This window comes from Ruditapes philippinarum, unplaced genomic scaffold, assembly GCF_026571515.1.
Source record: "Ruditapes philippinarum isolate M1 unplaced genomic scaffold, ASM2657151v2 ctg773_1_1_1_1, whole genome shotgun sequence".
Taxonomy (NCBI): domain Eukaryota; kingdom Metazoa; phylum Mollusca; class Bivalvia; order Venerida; family Veneridae; genus Ruditapes; species Ruditapes philippinarum.
This window is the reverse complement of record NW_026859995.1, coordinates 306,112-332,738: the sequence shown is the minus strand read 5'-3', so window position 1 is coordinate 332,738 and position 26,627 is coordinate 306,112. Positions and strand designations below refer to the sequence as shown.

General features: G+C 32.9%; 2 protein-coding genes across 2 annotated transcripts in view; both read right to left on the bottom strand.

Annotated features, from left to right (window-relative positions):
* Positions 1-26,627, bottom strand: part of LOC132758562 (uncharacterized) — a 223,406-nt gene that overhangs the window by 43,702 nt on the left and 153,077 nt on the right. The gene's annotated exons all lie outside the window — the stretch shown is intronic.
* LOC132758566 (fibropellin-1-like) overlaps positions 1-26,627 on the bottom strand; it is a 34,768-nt gene that overhangs the window by 3,523 nt on the left and 4,618 nt on the right. Inside the window, exons 3-7 of the mRNA XM_060750242.1 lie at positions 22,045-22,158; positions 21,382-21,495; positions 20,377-20,487; positions 16,685-16,798; positions 14,325-14,438 (exon numbers count right to left, since the gene is read on the bottom strand). Coding sequence (XP_060606225.1) covers positions 14,325-14,438; positions 16,685-16,798; positions 20,377-20,487; positions 21,382-21,495; positions 22,045-22,158 — 567 coding nt within the window. The remainder of the gene's footprint in view (positions 1-14,324; positions 14,439-16,684; positions 16,799-20,376; positions 20,488-21,381; positions 21,496-22,044; positions 22,159-26,627) is intronic.

Below are 26,627 nucleotides of genomic sequence, written 5' to 3'. Positions count from 1 at the left end.
GCATTTGCATGTAAAACCGTTGATACCATCAAAACATCTTCTGCCATTTTTACAGGGGTTCGATAAACGTTTGTTTTACATCTAGATAAAAAATTCGAATCGCTTTAAATGATAAGTCACAAATATATCAAAGAGCCACAAGCAGATAAATTTCCTTGATCCTTCGTGAATTGGAAGTTACTGCCTAAACCTCAGGAATTCGGCGTGTGTCAAAATTTATAATGATCACCACTCCCCTCTCCCACCATCCCATACGCTACAACCCTCTTATGACAAAAATATAAAAAATATTATTTCTTGAATTTACAGAATGAAAAAATAGGACTATATACACTGACAAGGTATGTTACTCCATATGTTCATGCCTTGATTTAAAAGTCACCGTGTTCTTGAATATGGACAATATTCAAAATTCAAGGTCCAAATGATGATTATATTATTTCTATATTCATCCCCACCCTCTTTTTCATCGACATTTGAAACAAAGTCTAGCACTGAATTATTAAAAAACTCAAAACCTTTTAAAGGACAAACTATTGCCTCGATGTTTAAATTGTGGTGATTATTGCCCTAACAAAAACATAATGGTGTTTGACCTGGTGAGATGGGACGTTCCAGCCTTCAATGTCATTTAACATCTTGGTTTCCAGTTGAGTGGGCTCAGATTAATCTATCTAATTGCATTAAAATACCCAAAACCTTTTAAAGGACAAACTATTGCCTCGATATTTAAATTGTGGTGGTTATTGCCCTAAGAAAAACATAATGGTGTTTGACCTGGTGAGATGGGACGTTCCAGCATTCAATGTTATTTAACATCTTGGTTTCCAGTTGAGTGGGCTCAGATTAATCTATCTGATTGCATTTGTGTGTCAAAGTATCCAAAGAACTTGAAGAGATATGTAAGTTTTTTATACCATAGTAGATTAACTATGACATTTAATTTTTTCTATTGAAAACGCAAATAAAATAAAATCTTTGCAATCTGACGTACATCCGCAAGTATGCCAAAAAAAAAGAACTGTGTCGTTTTTCTACTTTCTCACTAATTTTATTTCGATGTCGACCATTTTTGATGACGATTTTTAAAAATTCTGTACGATTTCGCGGTCCGTTTCGAAATAGGATTGGCTGCGATTTGTTAATTGGGGAGGTGTGTCGATCGTTTCTAGTATGCAGTTAGGCAGTTGTTTGTAAATAAGAACAAGTTATCTTTACGTTCTATAGCAGAGGTTATTTAAAGGTGTCTTCAGAAAAAGTTTTTGCAGACAGATAATTCTAGGAATTTTCATATATATTCACACACAAAATTACAGGAGTTTTGTGGCGTAAATACATGTCCTTGCAAATTAGTAAAATTACATTTCCATGCCAAATAAATTTGTCTTTCTTGTAGAACCATCCATAGTTTCTACATGCATACAGTAGGGTGAACGTTTCGGTTGTCAAAAATAGCGATTTTCGTGCGTCCGTTTTTCTTGCAACGTGCGTGCGTATATTGTGCAACGTGCGTTTGATGAAGGGCTTTCTCAAGCGTTCATCGTTTACAAGCGTTTTACGTAAACTTTATCGTTTTCCGTGTATTGTTTGTCGTTTATCGTGCGTTTGAGAGCGTGCGTTTGCTATCGTTTAGCGTGCGTGTGCGTCCGTTTATCGTTTGGTCCAGAACGGTCTGCTTCTCTCATTAGTTTAGAACATATAGTCTTAGTGAAATGATGGTAAACTTAAAGTGATATTATATGTCAGGAAATCTTTTCTATAAATCACATAAATTTAGTGTTGTTATTTCTAACATTCGATCTAGTTTTTGACCCTATGATGAAGTTTCATGAACACCGTACATCGACGCGCGTTACTCACACATAGATTTAGCCCTTGTCTTGAAAATATGTTTTTTTTGGGCTGCCGGTTTGCAATGTATGTTTTCTTTTTATTTAAAAATGTCATATTAATTCCGTTCGCTTATGTGTATTTGACTTAATGATTTAATCGTTGATTTACTTAAGTTTCTACCATTCCTTTATTTTTATTTACGCCGGAAGCAGTGTCGACATTATAAACGTCTATCGGCTAAAGAAAAATATTTTTCAGAAATACGCATAAAGATTTTTATATTAGCGCATGATAGCTTATAATTTTAAAAATCATTTGTTAAGGCTGCACGACAAAAATAATTGTGTGCCAGGTTGAGTGCATAACAACTGTAACATAAACATAAACCCGTTTAAAATACATGTCTAGCTATCAATTAAAACAAATCGCTAAACGATCTAGCTAATTAAGTTGTTAAAATCTTAGATGATAAGGATATTTTATTAAAAATTTAGAAATGTTTTTATTTTGCGTGCGTTTTTGCGTGCGTATATCGTTTAGCGTAAATCGTTTTGAGTGCGTCTGCGTATTTCGTTTGGTAAAACGTGTGTGTAATTCATTCGCGTAGCGTGTAACGTGCGTGCATTTTTGGCATTCATGAAACATTTTCTCTCCCATATCAATTAAATTCTGAGCCGTTGTCATATCCAAACACATTACTGTTAATTTGATAAAAAAAAGAAAACAATGTCTGGTACATTTGTAAGTCCCTTGAAGATGGTAAATAACCTTTGATATTGAAAAATGGGGAAAAATGTATTGTTCTACTGAAAGCTTCTAACAATCAATCAAAACAATTTACAAATCATGTCATTGCTAATCAAATGTTATTCGTATGTACCTTATTTTGTTGACACTGAAAGAAATTTACTGAATTCATCTTTAATCTTCTTTAGCCTTTTCGGACCGCCAACGGCCATGTCTCTTAAATAAACGACCGAAATAAGTCGCAGCTGTAGCAACGCCTGATCGAATGCAATAAATGCCAAAGTTTTTCTTGTCTTGACCAATTGCAGAAAACATGTTAATAAGTATAATTTCGCTTACCCTTGTATAAGACAATTTCTTTTAATTTATAAGAATTTGCGGGTTTACAATAAGACACTGAACGGAAAAATATCGTTCGAACCATCTGTTATTTTATTCATTTCTATATATCTCTGTAACAAAATCGCCGGACATGTCTTTTTTCCAGTCCTAGCAATAATACAGTTTTTACCTTCATAATTTATGTCCGTTTTGCTTGACCATAAATAAATAGAAACATAATCCGGAAAACAACTGAAAATCTGATCGTCTTTGGTCACTTAACGCAGAAAATTGTAAAAACCCTGCATAAGCTACAAAACACATATTACATAAATTACTAAAATACATTAAATTTGAATCTTCACTTCCAAACTTGTCCATAAGTTTATTTAACATGTAAGGAGTCAAAGATTTTTTTTACTACACAGAATGTCTCAAAATCCAGTGTGCGGCTTCTCTGACTGATTGAACCCAAGTTATATCACAAGGATTAGAACAAACACCGGACCCATTTTACTAAAATAATATTCTTCATCAACAGAAACTGGATAATTTGATCTTTGAATAACTCATATGAGTTATTAAGCTAAATTCAAATCGCTAGCTGGTATAGATTCGACACCGTCTTTTCTTGCACAAAAACAAAACTTTCCAAGAACTCTTTGTACGTTTCCACAATGTCAGAAGCCTTAGATTTCAATATCAAATTTGGTAATTCAGCAGCCAAGGAAGACAACTCCGGATCTTGAAAATCATTTGTATTGATTTTCAAGCGATCAGGTCTATAAATGTTTAACACGAACAATAAAGTGCGTGCTTATAAACACTATGTTAACACAATTTGTAATTCAAAGTACACTGTTTAATAAACAAATTTTAAGCAACGATATTAGCTATGCAAAAATGTTCAGTCTACCTGTCTATGACTTTTCCTCTTTCAACCATAAACAAATAAAACAGTAAACAACATATTTCAACTACCAACCTGTCCAACGAAGAATAACATAAACCTCTGATTATTCATTCATGCATCGATCAACCGATATAAACACTCACGAAACATCACTGCAGTTGAAGAAAACATTTAACCGTTATAAATACAATACGTTATAAAGTTAAATTTATTTATCATTGGTCTTTAATATAATATGACTTTTCGGTCACTGTGGACAGCGCAGCTGTATTTTAGCTGTCCACCAAGCGTATCGATGCGTAAGACTGGTCAATATATAAGGTGTATGCACACGGGTATTTGACCATTCGAGGTGCCATAGGTTCACTACACACAGACGTAATTTCACGATAGTAATGGAAGATAATGAGCAACGTGGCAATGAACACGTTGAATTTAGATCCAGAGAAAGTTTAACTCGTGACAGAGAACAATATTCGCCTTCGAGAACTTCAAGAAGCAGACGAAGTATTTCACCAGAAGTTAGAAGGAACCCGCCAATAGGCAAAGTGAGTTTCAATCGGGAGATAGTCGAGAAGGACAGGAGCGTTCCAGAGATAGACGAGGTAAGTCCCCGGGGGAAGGGAACGAAGTTTTTCAAGCCTTTCATTTATTTAGAAGTTATTTTGATTCTCGTTTGTCTGACTTGAAGAGTGATATAACTTCTCAAAGTTTGAAGTCTAAAGTTAAAAAAGTAACTTTGAATAAAGAGTCGCATAGAATTCAACACTATTTTAACCTTGAAATTCTTGACGGTTTGGAGTCGATTTTGAAGGAGTTGTCTAAATCAGATTTGAAGGCTGATGTTAAAGGTTTGATAAGTAAGATTAAACACAGGAATACATTGATACAAATAGCAGATAGTTCCCCCGGGGGCTGGTCTACAGTCCGAGAATATGAGAAGCCTTCTTTCACTAGCGATAGCGATGATGAACGGAAACTCAAGCAGGCCGAATCTAGAGCCATTAAAAAGGTTAAGACAACTTCTTCAAAACAAGCTCGTTTTTATCCTTATAAGAGTGATTCTCTTTCTTCCATGGGTTACAAATCAACCACACCAAGGGCAGATGATTCAAGATATTGGTTACCACCACGTCCCAACTTCAATCAGCTTTTTCGTGGCCAAAGACGAGCAACACCAAATGACGTCTGATACGCATGTGGGTACTGAGGGCACTTCCGGCGTCAATGCAACCGTTTCTTGTCTGGAAAACAGGGTACCGACGGAATCGACATACGTAAGACAACCGGAACCAGTACAAGTACAGCCACCAGTTAATGATAAGTATTTAGATATGTATCTATGTTCAAAAGAATTTTTTGAGATGCAGGAATTAGATTTTGAAAAAAGCAAGGTTTTAAATGGAAATGTAAAGGGTTGTCTCAAGAAAAATGTATCATTTTGGGAAAAAATTGGAGCTAATGAATATATTTTAGATACATTCAGAAATAGATACAAATTACCTTTATTTTCTGTACCTCAAAGGTCAATTTCTAAAAATAACAAGTCTGCATTAGATAATATGGATTTCGTAGAAAAAGCTGTTTCAGAACTTTTAAAGAATCATTGTGTTGTTGAGGTTCCATTTACACCACAAATTATAAATTCATTGACTGTTTCCATCAACAATTTAGGAAAAAAGAGATTGATTTTAGATTTGAGAAAAGTTAATGAACATATTTGGAAAGAAAAAATATCTTTTGAGGACTGGAAAGTTGGACTTGAGTATTTTAAACATGATGGGTATATGTTTAAGTTCGATTTAAGTAAGGGCTACCATCATTTAGATATTTTTCCAAGCCATCAAACGTTTTTTAGGTTTTTCAGTAAAGGGGAAAAACTACTGTTTTACTGTTTTACCTTTTGGCATCAGTAGCGCCCCTTACATTTTTACAAAAGTGTTGAGGGAAATAGTTAAATACTGGAGATTGAACGGAATAAAAATTGTAATGTTTTTAGATGATGGTTGGGGTAGCAACAAAACTTTTGAACAGACTGAAGCCGATTCTTATTTTGTAAAGAACAGTCTTGAGATGGCAGGTTTTCTAATTAATAAAGAACTAGAAATGTGTCCATAGGACACGGGTGCCCCCACCGCGCCACTGTTCTGTCAATCTTTTCACTAAGTCAAGGGAAATAACTCTACAAATACTGGATAAATCCACAAGCGGAACCCCAGGTGAAAATCTAAATATAATGAGCAACCTGCCCATAAGGTTTAATGACTATGTCAAATCCTTTTTGAGGAACTTGCGACACAAGTTGAAAATTGCAAAAAAATTCTAAGTGAAGGGCAATAACTCTAAAAATACTAAATAAATCCAGACAAAAATACCTGGTGCACAACTGCACATACTGATCAATATTCCTGTAAAGTAACATGACTCTAGGTCAAATACTTTTTTAGTTACGTGTGACACAAGTTGAAAATTGCAAAATTTTACTAAGTCAAGGGCAATAACTCTGAAAATACTAAAAATATTCACACGAAAATACCCAGGTGCACAACTACACATGCTGATTAACATTCCTGTAAAGTTTCATGACTTTAGGTCAAATACTTTTGAGTAACATGCGACACAAGTTGAAAATTGCAAAATTTTACTAAGTCAAGGGCAATAACTCTGAAAATACTAAAAATATCCAGACGAAAATACCAGGTGCAGAACTACACATGCTGATCAAGATTCCTGTAAGTTTCATGACTCTAGGTCAAATACTTTTTGAGTAACATGCGACACAAGTTGAAAATTGCAAAATTTTACTAAGTCAAGGGCAATAACTCTGAAAATACTAAAAATATACAGACGAAAATATCCAGGTGCACAACTACACATGCTGATCAACATTCCTGTAAAGTTTCATGAATCTAGGTCAAATACTTTTTGAGTTACGTGCGACACAAGTTGAAAATTGCAAAATTTAACTAAGTCAAGGGCAATAACTCTTAAAATACTAAAAATATTCACACGAAAATACCCAGGTGCACAACTACACATGCTGATCAACATTCCTGTAAAGTTTCATGAATCTAGGTCAAATACTTTTTGAGTTACATGCGACACAAGTTGAAAATTGCAAAATATTACTAAGTCAAGGGCAATAACTCTTAAAATACTAAAAATATCCAGACGAAAATACCCAGGTGCACAACTACACATGCTGATCAACATTCCTGTAAAGTTTCATGACTCTCGGTCAAATACTTTTTGAGTTACGTGCGACACAAAAGTGAACGGACGGACGGACGGAAGGACGGACGGAAGGACGGACGGACAGACGGACGGACGGACAAGGGTAAATCTAAATGCCCGCCACTAATGTGGGGGCACAAAAATCAATATGGTTCCCAGTTCAAGAATTGGAGTGGATTGGTACTTTCTGGAACAGTGAAAAATCTTGTATATCCATTCCTCAAAGAAGAATTAATGATTTTAACATAACTCTCAAGTTATTGTTGGGTTCTCTCCCTTATGTCCCTGCTAGACATTTAGCGAAATTTACAGGAAAAGTCATTTCTATGATGCCTGTTATTGGGAATATAGAAAGACTAGGTATTTGTATAAAGAGATAGAGACTAGTAAGTCGTGGGATTTTTGTTATAAATTGACATTAAATCATCCTTGCCTTACTGAAGTAAATTTTTGGGTTTAAAATTTAGAGAAGTTAAATGTCAGAAAATTGTCGGCTTACAATCAAGTACAGACTTTGATATATTCTGATGCAAGTCATCTGTCATGCGGTTCTTATATCGTTGACTGCAAAAACAGTGTGTTCCATAGCGTTTGGAATAATGAAGAACAGGCTAAGAGTTCAACTTTTAGAGAATTAAGAGTAGTTTATCTTGCTTTACGAGCTTATGGAAGTTTGTTAGAAAATTCTAAAGTAAAGTGGTTTTCTGATTCTCAGTCATGTGTGAAAATTGTTCAGTTGGGTAGCACAAAATTAGATTTGCAACTTGAGTCGCTTTATATCTTTAAATTATGTTTAAAATGGAACATAGATTCAAGCATTCAGTGGGTACCACGTGAGCATAATCAGATAGCAGACGACATAAGTAAAATATATAGTTCAGATGAGTGGGAGGTTACTACCGAATTTTTCAATTTTATTGATCAAATGTGTGGTCCTCATGAAGTAGATAGGTTTGCCAGCTTCAAAAATCGCAAATTAAATCGTTTTAACTCTTTGGTTTATGAATATAAGTCTGAGGCAATCGATGCTTTTACACAGTCTTGGTCAGACTGCAATAATTGGCTTGTGCCACCTATATATCTTGTTTCTAGAACTATATTTCACCTTTTAGCATTGTAAAGGGAAAGGCACTCTGATAGTTCCTAAATGGCCCAGTTCGTCATTTTTGGCCAATTTTGTTTAAAAACAATGGCGTCAAGCAAGATTTTATCAAAGATATTCTAGAGTTTAAAGCAGGTCAAAATATTTTCATGAACAAAAATGCATTAACTGTATTTTTGATTCCAGAAGATTTAATAGTAAAGTTTTAGCTATTCGCTTAGAATAAGAAAACACGAACTTTTGTTAGTTGTTATCTATTTGTAAGTTAAACTGAATAAATCTATTTTGAACGAAGTTTTATTTTTGTAATAAGTATTTCAGATTAACAGCATTACATTTTTTTCTCGTTTACTTATCACCATGTCCCCATCCTTTTAATACATGCATATTATTGGTGTACATCGGTGTACATAAATTCTGTAAATCACTGTCTTGCGTCGTAGACATACTACATCGTACTTGAATGATAACAGCGGGGTTTTTTATTCTTCTTGCCACGACTGTTTTTGTTTTAATTAATAGGTAGACGAAATTGTATTGTGTAAGTTGTTTAATATGAATTGATGTACACTATTCTGTAAATATTTGTCTGGCATCCTATGTAGACGAAGTATCGATCCGACCGATAAGAGTGATCTTTATGTAGATAACTTCTGTACATGTTCGTCTAGCATCCTATGCAGACGAAGTATCGATCCGATCGATAAGAGTGATGTTGATGTACACAAATTCTGTACATGTCCGTCTGGCATCCTATGCAGACGAAGTATCGATCCGATCGATAAGAATGAGGTTTATGTACACAAATTCTGTACATGTCCGTCTAGCATCATATGCAGATGAAGTATCGATCCGATCGATAAGAATGATGTTGATGTACACACATTCTGTACATGTCTGTATTTATATCTATTCATGTAGCAGAAGTCTCGGTCTGAATGATTTGCTGTTTGAGATTGCCGTAAAGTGGGCTGGGTTGTTATTATTGATATGTTGCTTTAAATAGAAGTTTATTTTATACATTTCACAGACGTGTTAAAAGTTGGAGTATGGCGAAAGCTGGACCAGTTAAGATTACCACAACAATTACATGAAGAATATGTAAAGCTTAAAAAGTTCACATTAAAATCTAAAGCGGAAAATACGTTAAAGAAATATAAATGCTATTTTAAGTTGTTTTGTACATGGTGTAAGAAATACAATTTCAGCTCTTTACCTGCGCTTGATGTACATGTAGCTTTATATTTGTCATCAGTTTTCACCTATGGTTCGTCAGAGTCAAAAATAAACAGTATTTTGTATTCAATCTCTTGTGCTCATAAAATGGCCGGGTTAGAAGATCCGTGTTCTTCTGAATTTGTGAAAAATAATAAATGTGGCATTTTAAGGGAGTGTGGTAAGCCGTCTAAGCCTAAAGAGCCTCTTTTGGCCGAAGATTTAGCTAAATTAGTTTTACATTTTAATTCAAATGTAAACTTTATAGATATGAGATTTATTACAATGTCTCTTCTTAGTTTTTCTGGATTCTTACGGTTTGCGGAAGTAATACAATTAAAACGATCTGATTTAGAAATTGATGATAGTCAGGTCAAAATAATGTTAGGATCTTCTAAAACAGATCAATTAAGGAAGGGAGCTACAGTAGTTATAGCAAGAACTAATAAGCTTACCTGTCCTGTTACTGCCTTGGAAAAGTATTTAAAAATGGGGAAAATTAATATAGATTCGGAGGAATACTTATTTAGGAAAGTCAGTTTTTGCAAGAAAAGAGGTGAATATGTTTTGAGAGGGGGTTCTCCTATTTCTTATACGCGTGCTAGAGTAATTCTCATAAAGAATTTAGCATCTATCGGTTTAAATACTAGAAATTTTGGTTTGCATTCATTTAGATCAGGAGGTGCTACTTCGGCTAGTAATCAAGGAGTTTGTGAAAGATTGTTGCAAAAACATGGTAGATGGCAGTCTGAGACATCTAAAAATTTATACATTAGAGAAAGTGACGAAATTAAACGAAGCGTGTCTTTAAATTTGGGCATTTAGATCAATTACTCATCGACTTATGAAACGTATCCCGCTCTTTTTCTGTCGATAAAATTAAAGTGAACCTGTAGTAGCCACTCCTACATTGTCTTTCTTATTTATATTTTATCCTTGTAGGATATTAATTATGGAGTTAAATGATAAATTATTTATGTTTGGTTGAATGAAATGAAAGAAAACATAAAACTCAAACCTGTGAGCTAGAACCTTCCTGTTAAATTTGTCTGAAACGAAAATGATATTCTAATCATCACGCCAGTGAGCGGCGTCGTCTCTTATGGAATGCTTTTTATTTTGGCCTAATGTCATGTTGTGTTAATTTGTTTTATTTTGATTCGTACAAATCAAGTAAACAAATATGTTGTTATATTTGTATTTAATAACTTTATGTAAAAAGTATGTGCCTTGTGATATTATTTTCACGAAATTGCAGGCTCAGTTTAACAGCTTGTTTAGATATTGTATAAATATGTTCTGATCTTTTGAAAAAGGAGCATGTCCTCGACATACGTTTTTTTACTGTAATCTCCCGTTAACATAGGCCAAAAGGTACTGAATGCCAAGTAGGTGCTATCAATGCCCCAGAGGCTTAACAAGCCAACAGAAAATTACTAAAGCCACATGATGTACTAACCAGTTACTTTCATTAGCCGAAACTGCAGGAAAAGTGTCAACTTTCTCAGTTCCAGGAACCCAAACTAAACTGTTAAAACAAACAATTTTTCGATTGTAATGGTTCACAAACCGATCTGTTGTATGAGGTCCCAATATGAGATATAATAATAAAAAAACTCCCATTAAACACCCCCGTCATCAACATCACATAATTTGCTTTAAAGGGATACTCAGGCAAATTATTGACAAAATTATCAAAATGATTTTATGTACTCAAATCACGCTAAAATGACATTCATATAAAGTCCCGGCTTGAATTTCTGTATAAATTGTATATATTTTTGGTTTGAAGCGTAAATATATCTATATATGTTGAACGAAATTGTATACGCCGACATAATCACGAGTAGATTTAAAACAAGTCATGTGACTTGAACAATCCCTGGAAGTTACAATAACAGATATTTTGGATATTGTATGATTGAAACAAGTCTAAGTCCTTCATTTGACATGTTCTTTAACGTTTCCAGAGTTCAATCTGTAAACTGTTATGAAATCTTAACGCTCTAACCTGACCAACGTGGGTCAAGTTAGAAAACCACCAAGGAGAAAAGGTTTGTTCTGTGACTGCCTTGTGTATTTGTTTTGAGGACATTTACAGAATAATGAATGTAAAATACAAAAACGAAGAAATGAAAATTTCGAGACTTATTCCTATTACAAATTTGATCCCTCGTATAACTTTCAACATAAGCAGTGTATGCTATTTGGCTAGCGTCATAATAGACATCAATACCGGTACTGATTGGTTTACTAATTATTTTCTTTCTCCATAACAATTACTGTATTTCACAAATAGCTCTCTCAGATCGGCTAATATCTAAAACAGAGTCACAACTTTTATTTCTAGATTCGGTGACATGGTGTTAATGTTTTTTTTATTAATTTACAAATATTTACTATAACAGGCATTAATAAAAATTTCCCTATGAACTTTGCCATTTCTCTTGCACTTAAAAAAGGAGTTTTTGCACAATATGCTTGAATATAATTTGACAAATTACTTTTTCGCCTTTCCTGGAATTTCAATAAATTCCATAATTACCCAGTAATTCGAGAATTTGTACTGATTCTAAAACACATTTATTCAAATTAATAAAAAATTGACCTAATCAAAACTGATTTTACAAACATGACGTCATTCTTAAACAACCTAAGTGTTTAATTTTCCCCCTCAGCTGTCATCTAAAATAGTACAAAAAATGTAACATTTTCCCTAATATGTTTTACAGTTGGCCGTACTCACTTTGTCCAAATAAATTGAACCGATGTCAAGCCAACAGGTTAAACAGTGAAAACACAATATTTTGTTAAAATGTTTCCAATACACGAAAACCCTAAAAATGATTGCTGAGATGGAACTATATCACTCTACATGGTGATATGCTGAGGTTACATCCAATTTGTACATGAAGCCATCCGGATACACATATTCAAAAACAACTGACCATTCTTCGAACTTAAAATGTTCTTTCCAAATATATCTATTCATAACGCTTAAGACATGGATAAGACGTATTTTGCCAGAACTATTGACAGACACTAAAAACGTAATTATAACTAAATAAGGAATTTAAGGAAATTCTAAAACTCAACCAGAATGAACTCAGTGACAGTACCCGATACAAAATCACAATGTTCAAAAGCAGGAGATTCATAAAATGGAATAATAGAGTCATTTTGAACAACATCAATTATATAGACAGAAGGGTTTCTTCCAAATTCAACACAAGATTAAAATTAAAAATTATTAAAGGGCCATAAAAAAGCTGACAATATGCATAACTAGACTTGGTACTGATCATTCCTGTAAAGTTTGGATGAAATTGCACCAGTAGTTTATGAGGAGTAGTCCAGACAAGTTTTGTGACGTACAGACGGACAGACAGACAGACGGACGGACAGACGGACAGACAGACGACGGAGAAGTGATCCCTATATGTCGCCACTACTTCGTAGAGGCGACACAAAAATCATCAATATAAATATGCTATAATTTGATTTCAATGCATATGAACTGGGCATTTTCTTAGCTACACGAAACAATTATTATATCATTATTATTCAAGCTGTGCTTACATTTCGTTTTGTATTGAAGACTTTTAAATAACATAACTCTGCATGCTAACCAATTTTACTTCGGCCGAGTATCTTTTAAGTATCTATTTTTGCATACATACGGGTGTAGGCCAGATTGCAAAGAGATTTGTTTTGTCTTCATTGAGAAATGAGAATGTTAACATCGATGTATAGTGTGTCCTTGACACATTATTTGGCATTTTGATAATTCGGTACTAGACTTTGGTTCAAATGCTAGTGTTAAAGAGGTAAGCGAATTGTATAGAGAAAGTATGTTCGTCATTTGAAACCGAAATTTGAAAATGTGTCCATATTTAAAAACACGGTGACTTGTTTTGAGCATATGGAGTTACATACCTTGCCAATTAATATAAAAAATAATGCTTTGTGTATTAATTAGGTAGTCATTCTGTACTTTTTACAAATAATATTATTTAATTGTAATAACATTGTTGTAGCATGTGGGAAGGTGGGAGAACGGAGGGCTGGACATTTGACCTAAGCAACAAGTAGTCATATAAATGAACATGCTATTCATATAGAACATACCACTTATTTGTTCTAGGATTCAGAATTATTCATCTCCAAAAGCCTACTTTCTGTTTCCTGTTACAGGCTATTGTAATGTGGCATTCATGCCGAAATTTAAGATTTCCGGCAAAACATAGCGCTTAAACAGTCTGACCTTGAAAAATAAAAGGTTATACTTCTAACAATAGTAATGATAAATTACAGGGTTTAATTCCAAAACCTCGACTTATTCATACATCCGACCAGGTGTGAATCTCAACACGACGTAAATGTATGTTTATGAATCAATCACACATTTAGTTATTATAATAATTGTTTGGCAATGTTGACCTGAGACTAAATAATTTTCCTTCTAGCGAATCTGCTTGATTTCTGCTCAGTTTTGGGACAGTAAACTGTTATGTTGCCTAAGAACTCTTCCATATTAAAATCATCAGGATAATCAGTTTTTGTATACAGTGTTTCATAAAATATTTCACTTTCTTTTAAGATTTCTGACTGCTACAGTTCTATCATTTGTTAAAATCCGTTTGGTTTACTTCGGAATCGGATAATTACCGACACAATTTTCAATATAAAGGTACATGTATAACATAAATCAAGCGTGTAAAAGAACAAGACAGATCATGACCTCGTTTGGCTCAGTGTATTGTTTACGGAGTTGTCATTATGTTTGTAATAGGGGTTAATGCTTTGATTTAAAAAATGCCACTTATCTGACGTTGTCAGTAGGTGGTATTTACTTCAGTTGGAAACCTTAAACTTGACAATGGACGGTACTTTTAATAAAAAATTTAGCAAGACGGAAACTTCAAAGTTGACCGTCCATTAATTTTTTTAAATTTTTACCTCTGTGACATTTACTTCCTCTGGAACCATCTTTACACTCGCACCAGTATTTACCAATATCTTGATGACATGTCCCTGCATTCTGACAGGGGTTTGAAGCACATTCATCTATATCTACAATACACAGATTACTATAATATTTAAATGAAATATAAGATATAGGTCAGTAAGCAGACAATGTAAATTAACTCTATTTTCTAAAAAAAAGAATACTGGTTGATATCCAACTACAAAATAACAATTGTCAGATATTTTTTGAACACGAAACGCATAAAGACATTTGGTACCACTTTGATACACAGACCATTGCCATCAAAAAGTACATTCGGTCCTGTGCGTAACAAGCTGTTACTTGCAATGAAGTGGAAGTGAAGTGATTCGTTCTTAGAATGAACTCCAAACCTTTTTGACTGATATTTTATTAAGTTTATGAATAAGTTTTATTAATTGTAACATGAAGCTTGACATAAAAATAATAAAATAACTGACCATTTTATGCCATTTACAAGTACAAAGTTAAGCTTTACAGGCAGCAGATTCAAGGTACTACAAAGCTCGTTAAAGGAAGGACCACCCTAACGGGCCCTACAAACAAACTGAAAAAATTATGACATAGATCAAATGTATTCCTTAGAGGCCATCTGTATACAAATTGTTAACATACTTTACCGTACTGAAATCGAGTGATGGCCACTTTTCTTAACTTAAGCTAGGATGTTAGGCAAGGCTCTTTTTTTTCAGAAATAAGGAACCTTTAAAAATCTTTTGAAAAATGTTTTCCCATTAATTTTTGTTAAGAAACAAATAGTAATATTCAGATATCATTCCACATAAGAAAAATGATTGTTTCTTCTCAAAATTTATGACATATTTATAAAATTCTTCTCCTACCCTGCTTTTTATCAGTTTTTGACCATTTTCTTATTAAAAAATCACTTAATTTTATCAAAATTAATGCATGTTTTCAAAGTTTACCTATATTATCACAAAAGTATATGGAATGAGTTTGTGAAATATAACATACTTTTGCCTTGAAGTTTTCCTATTATTACACTTTGAAAAAAATCAGGTACCATATTTGATATTAGATTAAGCATTATTCAGCCAATAAATATCTATATTAATTAAACAAGGGAGCTCGAACAGCAGGCCTGAAGGGTGTTCCGGAACGCGAGTAGCTCCAAGTGAGGTTTTGAAAACTTTCGCCGGTAGTACACTTATAATGGATAATAACTTTGCCGGAGGCTATTTTGGTTCCAAGTAATATTATATTTGGAGCACGCCAAGAATCATTACCAGCAGGTAACCTGCACTATCGTTAACCAAAACACGCCGGAAAACCGTTTTTCCAAGTATCCTGTCTCAAAATGGTCCGTATTTAAATTTACATTCGGATCCTCTTGCCAATTATCATTCATACAAATGCGAGGTTTCGCGAACTTACTTTTCCAGAAATGCGACTCTTAGCGCGTTCACGATCGTTTGATGAATTCACCATATGCAAGTATAAAGTGCATTTTAAAATAAATTACAGTCAAAATAATTAAGTTTATAGCTATCTTATCAGTAAAAAGGCAAAATCGAGGCCGAATCAATATCAACATTTAGTAGGTTCCCCTTTCACGATATCCTCTTGCCGAAGTGGAATTATTAATCCCGAAATTGGATGTTTAGGGAATAATGTTTTCTGACAGATATATTCAATTTAGATATCATATAAAACATGAAATGGCCGTATTACTGACCTATGTGAAACCACTCTAAGCATGATGGCGAAGGCACTACGTTTAAAACACGGCGGCTTTAACATGGAAAAGATTTAACAATACAATTGTAAAGCGAAAGACAATTTAATTTAAACGCCGTTTGTAGGATCTACTACAGATAATTGATGATTTAATTTTTTTAACTGTTCGTTTATTTTATTTTGTTGAAAAAGATGTAATATTTTCATATATCATTGATTTCGTCCATTGTTAGTTTAAAACCGAAAGTGAAAGGCCGTAGTTTAAAAAAAAAGATTAGATAGTAACACGGTCGAAACTTTCAATTTTATTTTCAGTTTTACGACCACTGCATAATAAGTAAACAACGTTTAATCACTTACAAATATGTCATGTGTGTTATAAAACGTCGCCTTCCCCACGCGGAATACTATGTCGGAGTCATATCTTTTTTGAAAACGTGATTAGTGGAAACAAACAGTTATCCTTGTGCGATATTTAACTTTGATATTACACGACGTTTTAAAAAGAAAATGAAACGAAACTTATTATTTTCCCTGTATTTTCACTTTTTAAAACGACTTATAAATTATTCAACATTTCATATTGTCAGATAAATGAAATATATAAACAAACCTTTTTCACATTGCTTTCCAGTAAAACCTTTTGGACACTCACATCTATACGTATTTTTACCATCAAAACAAATGCCGCCATTTTTACATGGTTCAGATGCACACTCGTCTATTTCTTTAAAAGAAAAAAGACAGTTTAATGATGTAATATCGTAATTTATATCAAAACTTGTCCATACAAACTGAAAATAAAATTTCGCCACTGTAACAAGCAGAGAAATATTAAACCAGTTTACTACAAGTTAAATATTTATACGCCTGCAGTATAATTTTTGTTAAGGTCAGTAATTGAAGTTACACAACTTGTGAAATATGTATACAGTATAAAAAGTAAGGAAGGGCCATATCTAATGCAAGAAAAAAGAAATTCTAACTTCCTTTGATATTGCATAGTTACGTGTTGTTGCGATCATACATGAACATTTTATGTACACGAGGTCACTAAAATTTATCTGTGCGAATCTGACCCCGATGTTTTTTTGCCTTGCATAAATAAAGAACAAAACTGAGGGTTATACTGGTTCTTCGATTTAATACTAGTATGTAGTGGACACTATATATAACAGGATACACAGTTCATCTCCACATCAAACATCATATGTCATACATATATCATACAACATACACATCATATCACATCACATCACATTTACATCACAGTTACATCACATCTACATCACAGTTACATCACATCTACATCACAGTTACATCACATCTACATCACAGTTACATCACTGTTATCAAGTCCTGAAAGTATAAATACCAAACATCCCATACTATCATGAAATATACAGTTTTATACATTTGTATACACTACAGTACCTTATATATACTTAATCTAATATTCTATAAACAGATCAGTCTATATGAATAGTCCATTCATTGTATCTCATCTAAATATATCATGTACACATAAAATACATCTTTAAATGTATTACATCATATTGTACCTGCATTTAGTGACCACTTCATCATTTACTTATAAAACAATATACATTATGCTTAACTTAAAAATATACATGTAGGTCCAAAAATATAAACACTGACATATAAATATAATATAACATACCAATGGTGGATCAGACTCTGTAACTTTACCTCTGTCACTCACACTGTGATATTATCTCTGTACTGCAATTACTGTAAATTGCAAACATCAGTGCATAACAAATAGAAACAGTGATTTCTAGGAATACCTAACTATATAAGATAAGAACATATGCTGCCATCTTGAATTCTAACACTCAATACAAATTTATCAAAATAACTTTTATCAAATCCACAACTGTATTTAATTACTATAAGTCTTCATTTAGTTGACATTAGAACTTTTAAGAACAAATGAATAAAACATGCAAATCCTAATTCCTCAATCCAAATCCTTATTAATAATATAATTATTTTATAATAAGTAAAACCAACACATCTACATGTCACAATGACCAACAACTTCTATAACACAGAGAATGACCTCAAGTGACCCTAACGTTATGGTTGAGCAAATAGCAAATGTGGTCAAGGGGACATAATCACACAAAGTTAAGATTAAAATCAAACAAGGCCGACAGAGTTACCATTCTTGAAAAATAGCAAAAACCTTGATAATAGCACTTGGTTACATGTATATTTTGAACAAAAGTCCATTTGAACTTTGATGATCCTAGGCCAAAGCATACTCAAGTTATTGTCTGGAAACGGCCAAAGCATACTCATGTTATTGTCCTGAAACTGTTAAAGCATTTTGGGTTCCTGTGACCTTGATCTTTGAACTATTAACCCCAAAATCAATAAAGATCATCTACCAATGATGAGCAACCACCGTATCAACGTTCATGATTTTTGACCAGTCTTCTCAGCTGACCATCAGAAAAAGGTTTTACCATTTCGGCTCATTGAGAGCATATATAACAGTCATTTGTCAGTGATTACCAACCTCCCTATTAACTTTCATGACCCTACGACGAAGCGTTCACAAGTTAGCATCTGGAAACGAACAGGTAATAGACCGAGCGACCGACATCTCTCCTTCTTCGAAGTGCAAAAGATAAATACTGACAATATAATTTTACGGAAAAATATGAATTAAGTTTATCTGACGTTTATAAAGGTAGGAATCACAAAAAAAAAACAAATAAGTACAAACAAAGAAAAGAAATGTATTATGCAAAATCAATTTTGATTTGAGTTTTATGATTTTTGTTCATGTTATAAAATTATATAGATGTAGAAAGAAAGTTGGATTTTTTAAATTTAATATACTGTACACTGACTTTGAAGTTTTCTTTCATCGCCATTAAACATCATACACGTGGGATGAACGCGTGATTATTGTCAATTGAAGTGGGTGCGAAACTGTTATAACAACACCAGTTTGCACGTAATCAATCAAGCAAGATAATCTCCATGCCTAAACAATGTCAATGTTGTTGAAATTTGATAATATATTTTGAAATACTAGTACGTATATGTTTTCTCTGAAAATCGGGACATAATGATCGTTGTGATACTTATACAAACTATATTAATGTAACGTATTTATACTGTTCTTTCTTCAAACTGCAATATTGATATTAAAGTCTATTTAAACGCTATATTTGATATTCAATAAGTTTCTTTCGTCAGGTTCACAATGAGCGAAAGGAAGATAGATGTCTCAGCTAATGTATTAACATTATGCAAATAAATGAGGATTAAATCATCTAAATGATTTTAAAAAAATCAACGATTATTTTTGACAATAAATATTATCAATTTCTGATAATATACGTCTACAAACTGCAATATTAGCATAAATTCCAATTTAAAAGCTTTTTGATATCTTATAAGTCACTTTTGTATTTTTCAATGCGAGCGAAAGGACGATCTCAGAACTTGTGTATAGAATTTATGCAAATAAATTGAGATTAAATCAATATTATGATTATTTTGGATAATGAATATAATAAGTTTTTAATATTATTCGTCTGCAAACTGCAACTTTATTGTAAAATTCTATTTAAACGCTATAATTCATATTTTTAAAGTCACTTACGCTCACTTTCGTCAAAATAGTCACTATCGTATTTTAGGCAAACCCCGATGCAACTGTAAACCACGTGGTGAAAATAACGCATTTTCATTGGATGTTGTTTTTCTTAAGCGAGCACTTTAGTCACGTGTCTAAATAAAAGCATTTCTTTTTTTTAATTTAAATTGTTTTATCACGTTTTTTTTTTGTTGTTGTTTTTTTTTTCAAATAATTATTATAAATTAATACTAAACTATTCGTTCATTTAAAAAAACGACAATTCTCGCGAGACTCATTCACGCGAGATAAGGCCAAAACAAAATGATCTTGTGGTTCCAGTTACCTGACCGACCCTGCATTTCCGCACCTAACCTAGAACATGTTATTGCAAAAATGGAGTATCCTGTAGTGTATATATCTGACAAACAGTTACATTTTAGTAAAATACTAATTAAAAATAAAAATAAAAAGTTTTTCCGACCTACCTATCCTATTATTTTTCAGCATGTTACCAGAACCTCAAGATCATTTTGTTTTGGCCTTATGACGTTTAACACACAGGCAATTTTTTCCTCATTGAATTTTTATCTTATGTATACCATATCACACGCCGGCCTCGGGCCTATAATTCACATCCATAAGTGTTTATATTAAACAGATATAAAGATATATTACACAACACGAACCTTCACATCTCTCTCCAATAAACCCTTCTTTACATGTACACCAGTACGTATTGATACCGTCCACACATTTCCCCTGATTCTCACACGGGTTTGAGGCACATTCGTCAATTTCTGAAAGAAATTAATGCTTGAATCAAGACAAGATCTCGGGAGATGCCGAACAATGTTTAGGTTTTAGGTCAGTGTCAATATGGCAAAAAAAATTTATAGTTCTATTTTTTGAAAACTGTTAATGTTTTATGGTGACTTTTTAACGATACATATTGAGGAAACTCTCATATTTATCATTACAGGCACGAAATGGCACCCGTGTAGAACAACTAATCTTTTAATATTTAAAAAGAAAGAAGGAAAAAAAATCGCAGTCAGGATTTGAACCCACAACAGTTTGATATATAAGTATTTCTTAGTCAGCCACTGGGTAGAGGTACATACAATATGTTTAATTTTATCTTTAATGTTTCTTAAAACTTTATCCCTTATCATTTTTCATGAGATATGTTTAGAGAAACTTGATTTATTTCGCAAAAACCGAGTAAAGTATAGGTAAATTGTTTTGGAAACTGTCCAGCGGTACAATACAGAAAGTGTTGTAAATTGCCAAAAAGTACACGATAGAGACGAAAATAGTTAACACCTTTTATGCTTTATAGATTAAATAGAATAGTTAATATCCCAATCTTAACAAAATCATTCAACATGTTTAACCCATTACATTTTTTACATTATATTTTTATATTTTTATAGCAATTTGAACTTGTAACGGGAGACTTTTCAATGAAAACAGCCATTTTTCACGAATTGCTCATAAAGTAATGGGTTAAAGGAAATGTAAAACAAGCACTGATTGAACAAACAGAGCACACCCTGATCAGAAGGCATGGACGAGAAGGCTTATCTACGCTTGACAGAATATGCGGCCGTCACCATGCTAAAAGTTTGATAAAAGAATAACATAATTCGGATATATCTATATAATATCGGCCATAAGTAATTCTTAGATACCGTTTTCACAATTTTCACCATTGTATCCCTTTTTACAGACGCACGCGTAATAGTTGCTTCCGTCCACACATCTTGCTTTCTTAGGACATTGGTTCGACTTGCACTCGTCAATATCTGAAAGGGGATACCCGGGAATAGCATTCGATGTAGATTCGTCGATAAAGAAACGGAAATAATACCGAAAGATTTAGACACATGTATTATATCAATATCCTTCAATTATAAAAAGGAGATCAAAAATCAAAGGGAGATAACTATTTCACATTCTTCCTTATCAAAAGATACTTTATTTGCAGAAATAAGCATTCAAATTAATCAATAACTAAAGAGAGATACTGAAGCACATTTTAACTAATCAACTGTAAAACGGACTTGATGAACACACATATTCATTAAAGGTTACCCTGTACAGTATCTATATCAAACAATAAATGAATCTAATCACATTTCAACAATATTTACAACAAGTAAATATTCTGAAACATTATATTTTCTTTTGATTATTTATAAAGGGAGATAATCATATGATTAAATAGATATACACATTACACGTACACGTCAATATGTAAAAGGGAATAGCTTACAAAATGCTTCAAAACTTATATAAGTATTGCAATATGATCAATGTTGTAATTAAAACAAAATAGAATCATAAGCTTATACCTATTTCACACAAATACCCGGTAAAACCCTCTCCGCAGTTACACATGACCTTATTGACGTCTTGAACACACGAACCCCCGTTTTCGCAAGGGTTTGGCGAGCAACTTACCACATCTAAATGATAAAAAATCAATAGTAAGTATACAATACAATATACAATAATAGTTTATTCAACATTAAACATTTTACAATGTTTTTAGCATACAGAGTATAATTATATACAAAGAGAACATGGTTTACAGAAGTACATGATATTCAATTATGATTAATACTTAATTGATAATATTTTACTTTTGATACAAGAAGAAAGACTGATCATTTAAATATAAACTACAAGAAAAAAAGACTGGTCATTTAAATATAAATTGAATCAGCTACACAAGGTTTCTGTTTATACCTCCCGCGCGTTAAAATGAGATTCTCGTGCGCGTGTAAATACTTAAAATACTTCTATCTAGTAGTAAACCAACTAAATACGGGAAAAAATCGTGAGTTAAACTAATTATAGATTGAACATGCTGTATGAACTTTATTTACGCGTCGCGACTTTGATTCGCATAGTATATAAAATTTAGTTACATTATAAATAGTTTTATTCGAACGTGATGATAATAGTAACTCAAGTTTCTTGATATTTGGCCAGTGACAGAAGTAAGGCTGAAAATATTTTTTTCTTAAATCACGATAAAAAGGCAAACTAGAAGAAAATGGTATTCCGATTCGATTTGATTCATATTACATAACCTACATAATTTATCTTCTCTTTGGATGTTATTATATCTTCCGGTTTCAATATTTAAGCTATGTGACGAAGTTCTAAATCTAGTTAATGCTATTCGGGTATTTATTTTCGTAATGATGTATTAAGGTATTTCTCAAGCTCGAATTCATGTTTATATATCGCGTATGAATTAAGTCGATTTGAATTATTAATTTCCCCATACTATGTTTGCATGTACGAATCATAAATTCTTTTCTTAATTTCATCGAAAGGAATGTCGATTTTTAAATTGGTGATCCAAATATAACTAAAACCATGGCTATCTAGTATAGTCTTGATTTGTACGCCCAGTTTGTTCGTGCGTAATGTCTATTAAAATCAGTGTTTCATTTTTTTAGCATTAGAAATGTCTGTAAAATCAGTGAATTTGAGTTTTTGCGATAATATTTTCATCCAGTATTTTAACATAGTAAATCTTTCGCATAATTTCAAGGGAAAAAACGCCCAGTTTCACCATATAGTGCCGATAGGTTGGTTGATCGGTTTATCGCAAAGTATTCGTCGTAAAAATTTCGTGTGTAGAACTTCTATCTCCCTGGCCTTATGGTGCCCCCAAATCTCAGATCCAAAGTTAAGAACTGAACCAACCAACGTGTCAAATAAGTAAAATTTCTTTGAAAAAGTAAATTCTGCGTTGTTAAACAAACGAAACAAATTAAATAATGCAAACGATGCGTGCTGAGCAATACATTTTTGTGTCCTCGACCAATTGCCCATTTTTTAAAAAGAGTAATTCCTAAGTACTTAAAAGAGTCTACTATTTCAAGTTGTGTGTCATTAATATAAAAAGAAAAATTGTGGTTCTTCCCTTTTCAAAGATCATGACCCTGGTTTTTGACGTATTTATCTTCAAACCCCAAGTATTACAATAAACAACGACGTCATTTAACATTGACTGTAAAACTTTTCAGGGGACATTGCAAACAGCACTTGATCATCTGCATATAGAATGAGAAATAATTTTTGTTCATTTAGACTAAATATATCATCTATGTCAGTGTTTATGTTTTGTATTATATCACTAACGAAGAGCATGAAACAGCAGAGGCGAGCTCGGGTCTCCCTGCTTGAGACCGATATCACAATTGAAGAAATCGGAATATGTATTTTTAAACTTTACACAAGATTTTACTACAGTATACATCGATTTTGATAGCTCGAAACAAATTTGGAACTGAGATTTGCAGCAGCAAGTTTTTCATATAAAAAATATCTATCAATTTTATCAAAGCATTGTTGGTAATCTATAAAGGCGCAATATAGCTTTTTCCTAGAATTAAGTACCTTAAGAATAATAGAATGGAGAATAAATATACAATCAGTTATCGATCTACCCTTTTGAAAGCCAAATTGGTTTTTGGAAATTTTCTCATATTTGTTTGACCAGAAGTTAACCTATTCAAAAGTAATTGTGAATAGGTTTTTTTGCTAATGTATTAATAAGAGTAATGCCACGATAATTCTCAGCCTTATTTACATCTCCTTTTATCAAATATGGGGGCGATTATTCCTTCACCCCAACTTACTGGATATTCCCCTGTATTAAATAATTTGTTATACAGGTTTAATAAAAAAGGGGGAAATAATATCTTATGAGGTTTTTAGCATTTCGCTAGTAATCTGATCACTGCCTGGCGATTTTTATTTTTCTGCGAAAAAAATTGGCAGTTCGTAACTCTGTTTCTGTAAAATTTATATCAATTTCCGGAATTTCGGAACCGACGAAGACATTACCACTCATATCGTTTGAGCTGGTTTCCCCAAAAAGTGTTTTAAAATGATCACGTAGGTCATTAATATTAAGAGATTCTGGGTTGTCTATGACATTCTTATTTATTTTTTTCAGGGTTATCCAGAAATTTCTAGGATTTTTCTTTGCTAGATCTTTTAGTCTTTTGCCCTCGTTAATTTTGAATTTCCGTTTCGCGATTTTTTTAACTTTATTATATTTTGTTCGCGCGTGCACAAAGTTCCGTCTGATATCATCATTATCTCTGTTACGCAAGAAATTAGTTCGGACGCTATTGAACTGCTTTTTTTTTCGCGTAAACAAGCATAGTCAAACCATTTATTTTTGTTTTGGCGAGTATTAATTTTTTCTACGATTGTTTGTTGTCTGAATACATCAGAAGCAGATTTTAAAAGTTCCGATGAAAAGTTTTCAACAACAACATCTATTGGTTCCATATTTAAAGCGTTTGATAATTGCAAAAACGTATTTCTTTTATTATTTATATTTTCTGTAAAAAGACTGACTTTATTTTGATCCCATACAATTCTTTGTATAGATGTATTATTAACGGAAGGTACTGACTGATAGTTTTTGTTTAAATTCTTTCTAGGCAAACTAAACGTTAAAGGCGCGTGGTCCGAAAATGAGTTGAAATCGAGAATTTCGAAACTCAATAATGAGTCGAAATCATGCCGGTTTAATAGTAAGTAGTCTACAGTACTTTGCCCTTGATGTGAACAGTAAGTGTAATCGCCCGTATCGCGGTCATGTGACACCCTACCGTTTGCTATCGACAAACCGGTTGATATACACAAATCCAGCAGACGACGCCCGTGCGTATCAATCACGTGGTCTCTGTTAACTCGTTCGGGTATGTTTATTCGGTTAACAAAAGGGTAGTTTTCGTCTAAGTATTTATCAAATAAAAAATAGTCAGGCAAATCGGCGGTACGACTATTAAAATCGCCAGTTACGTATATTTTGCCTAATTCGTTATATTTCAAAATATCATTTTCTAAATTTTCAAAAAAATCAAATTCCTCCAGTTTAATTACCTTAGAATTTACGGGAGGTATATACAAGTGACATATAAATACATCTTCATTAAATGAAAATAGTTCTTGACTTAATTTAATCCACATATATCCATATTGGTTCATTTCTGCTACAGTTATATATATCTTTTAATATCATTATTAAAGTATAAAGAAATACCGCCACTGTATCTACCTCTACTACTGTTCTTTACCTTATTTCCACTAAGTTGAATGCAAGTAAATCCAGAAATATCATATCTATATAAGTCAGTTTTCGAAATCCAAGTCTAATTTAGAAACACTAAATCATAACTAGATATAAACGAAATAAAATCATTATCAGTAATATGTCTTATTAGTCCGTTGACATTCCAACACAGTACATTTAAGGATAACTCTTCATGACATCTCTAGTAATCACTACTCGGTTTGTATTCTACACTATTAATGAATAATTTTGTTCCGATGAATTTTACAAATTTTACCGGCCTTTTTCGCCTCTTCCATTTTTCGGATACAGCGGTCTTCTAGCATCACGCACTGCCCCTAGGTAGTTGAATCCCGATCCCACGTGCTACATCCCTCAAGTCGTCTGCTTGATCGAAAGACGCGGACCTTACACGTTCTCGCTGATGATTTTGTATAAAACGTGCTAAAATTGGACGTGTTTTTCCAGGCGAACGTTTTCCAAGACGATAGGGGGGTTTCTCAAACCCAAATGTTTCAGCGTCAGACAATTTCAACGTATCTCTACATAGCTCTTTTATTAGGTTTCCGCAGTTCTCGTCTAGTTCCTCGGGAAATCCATAAAATAAAAGGTTATTCTGCAGTGACTGCATTTCTAGATTTATAACCTGTTGTTCAAGTTTCTCTTGCACCCCGCATATCTGAGTGGATAGTGATTATACAAAGTTAAAATCCTTTTTTATATTTTTCAGGTCACTTCGTGTGTATCGAATCATTGTCCTTAGACAAGTATTCACAGCATTTTTCAGTGTCAGTGATCCTAGTACCGAATGATTTCATTTTTGAT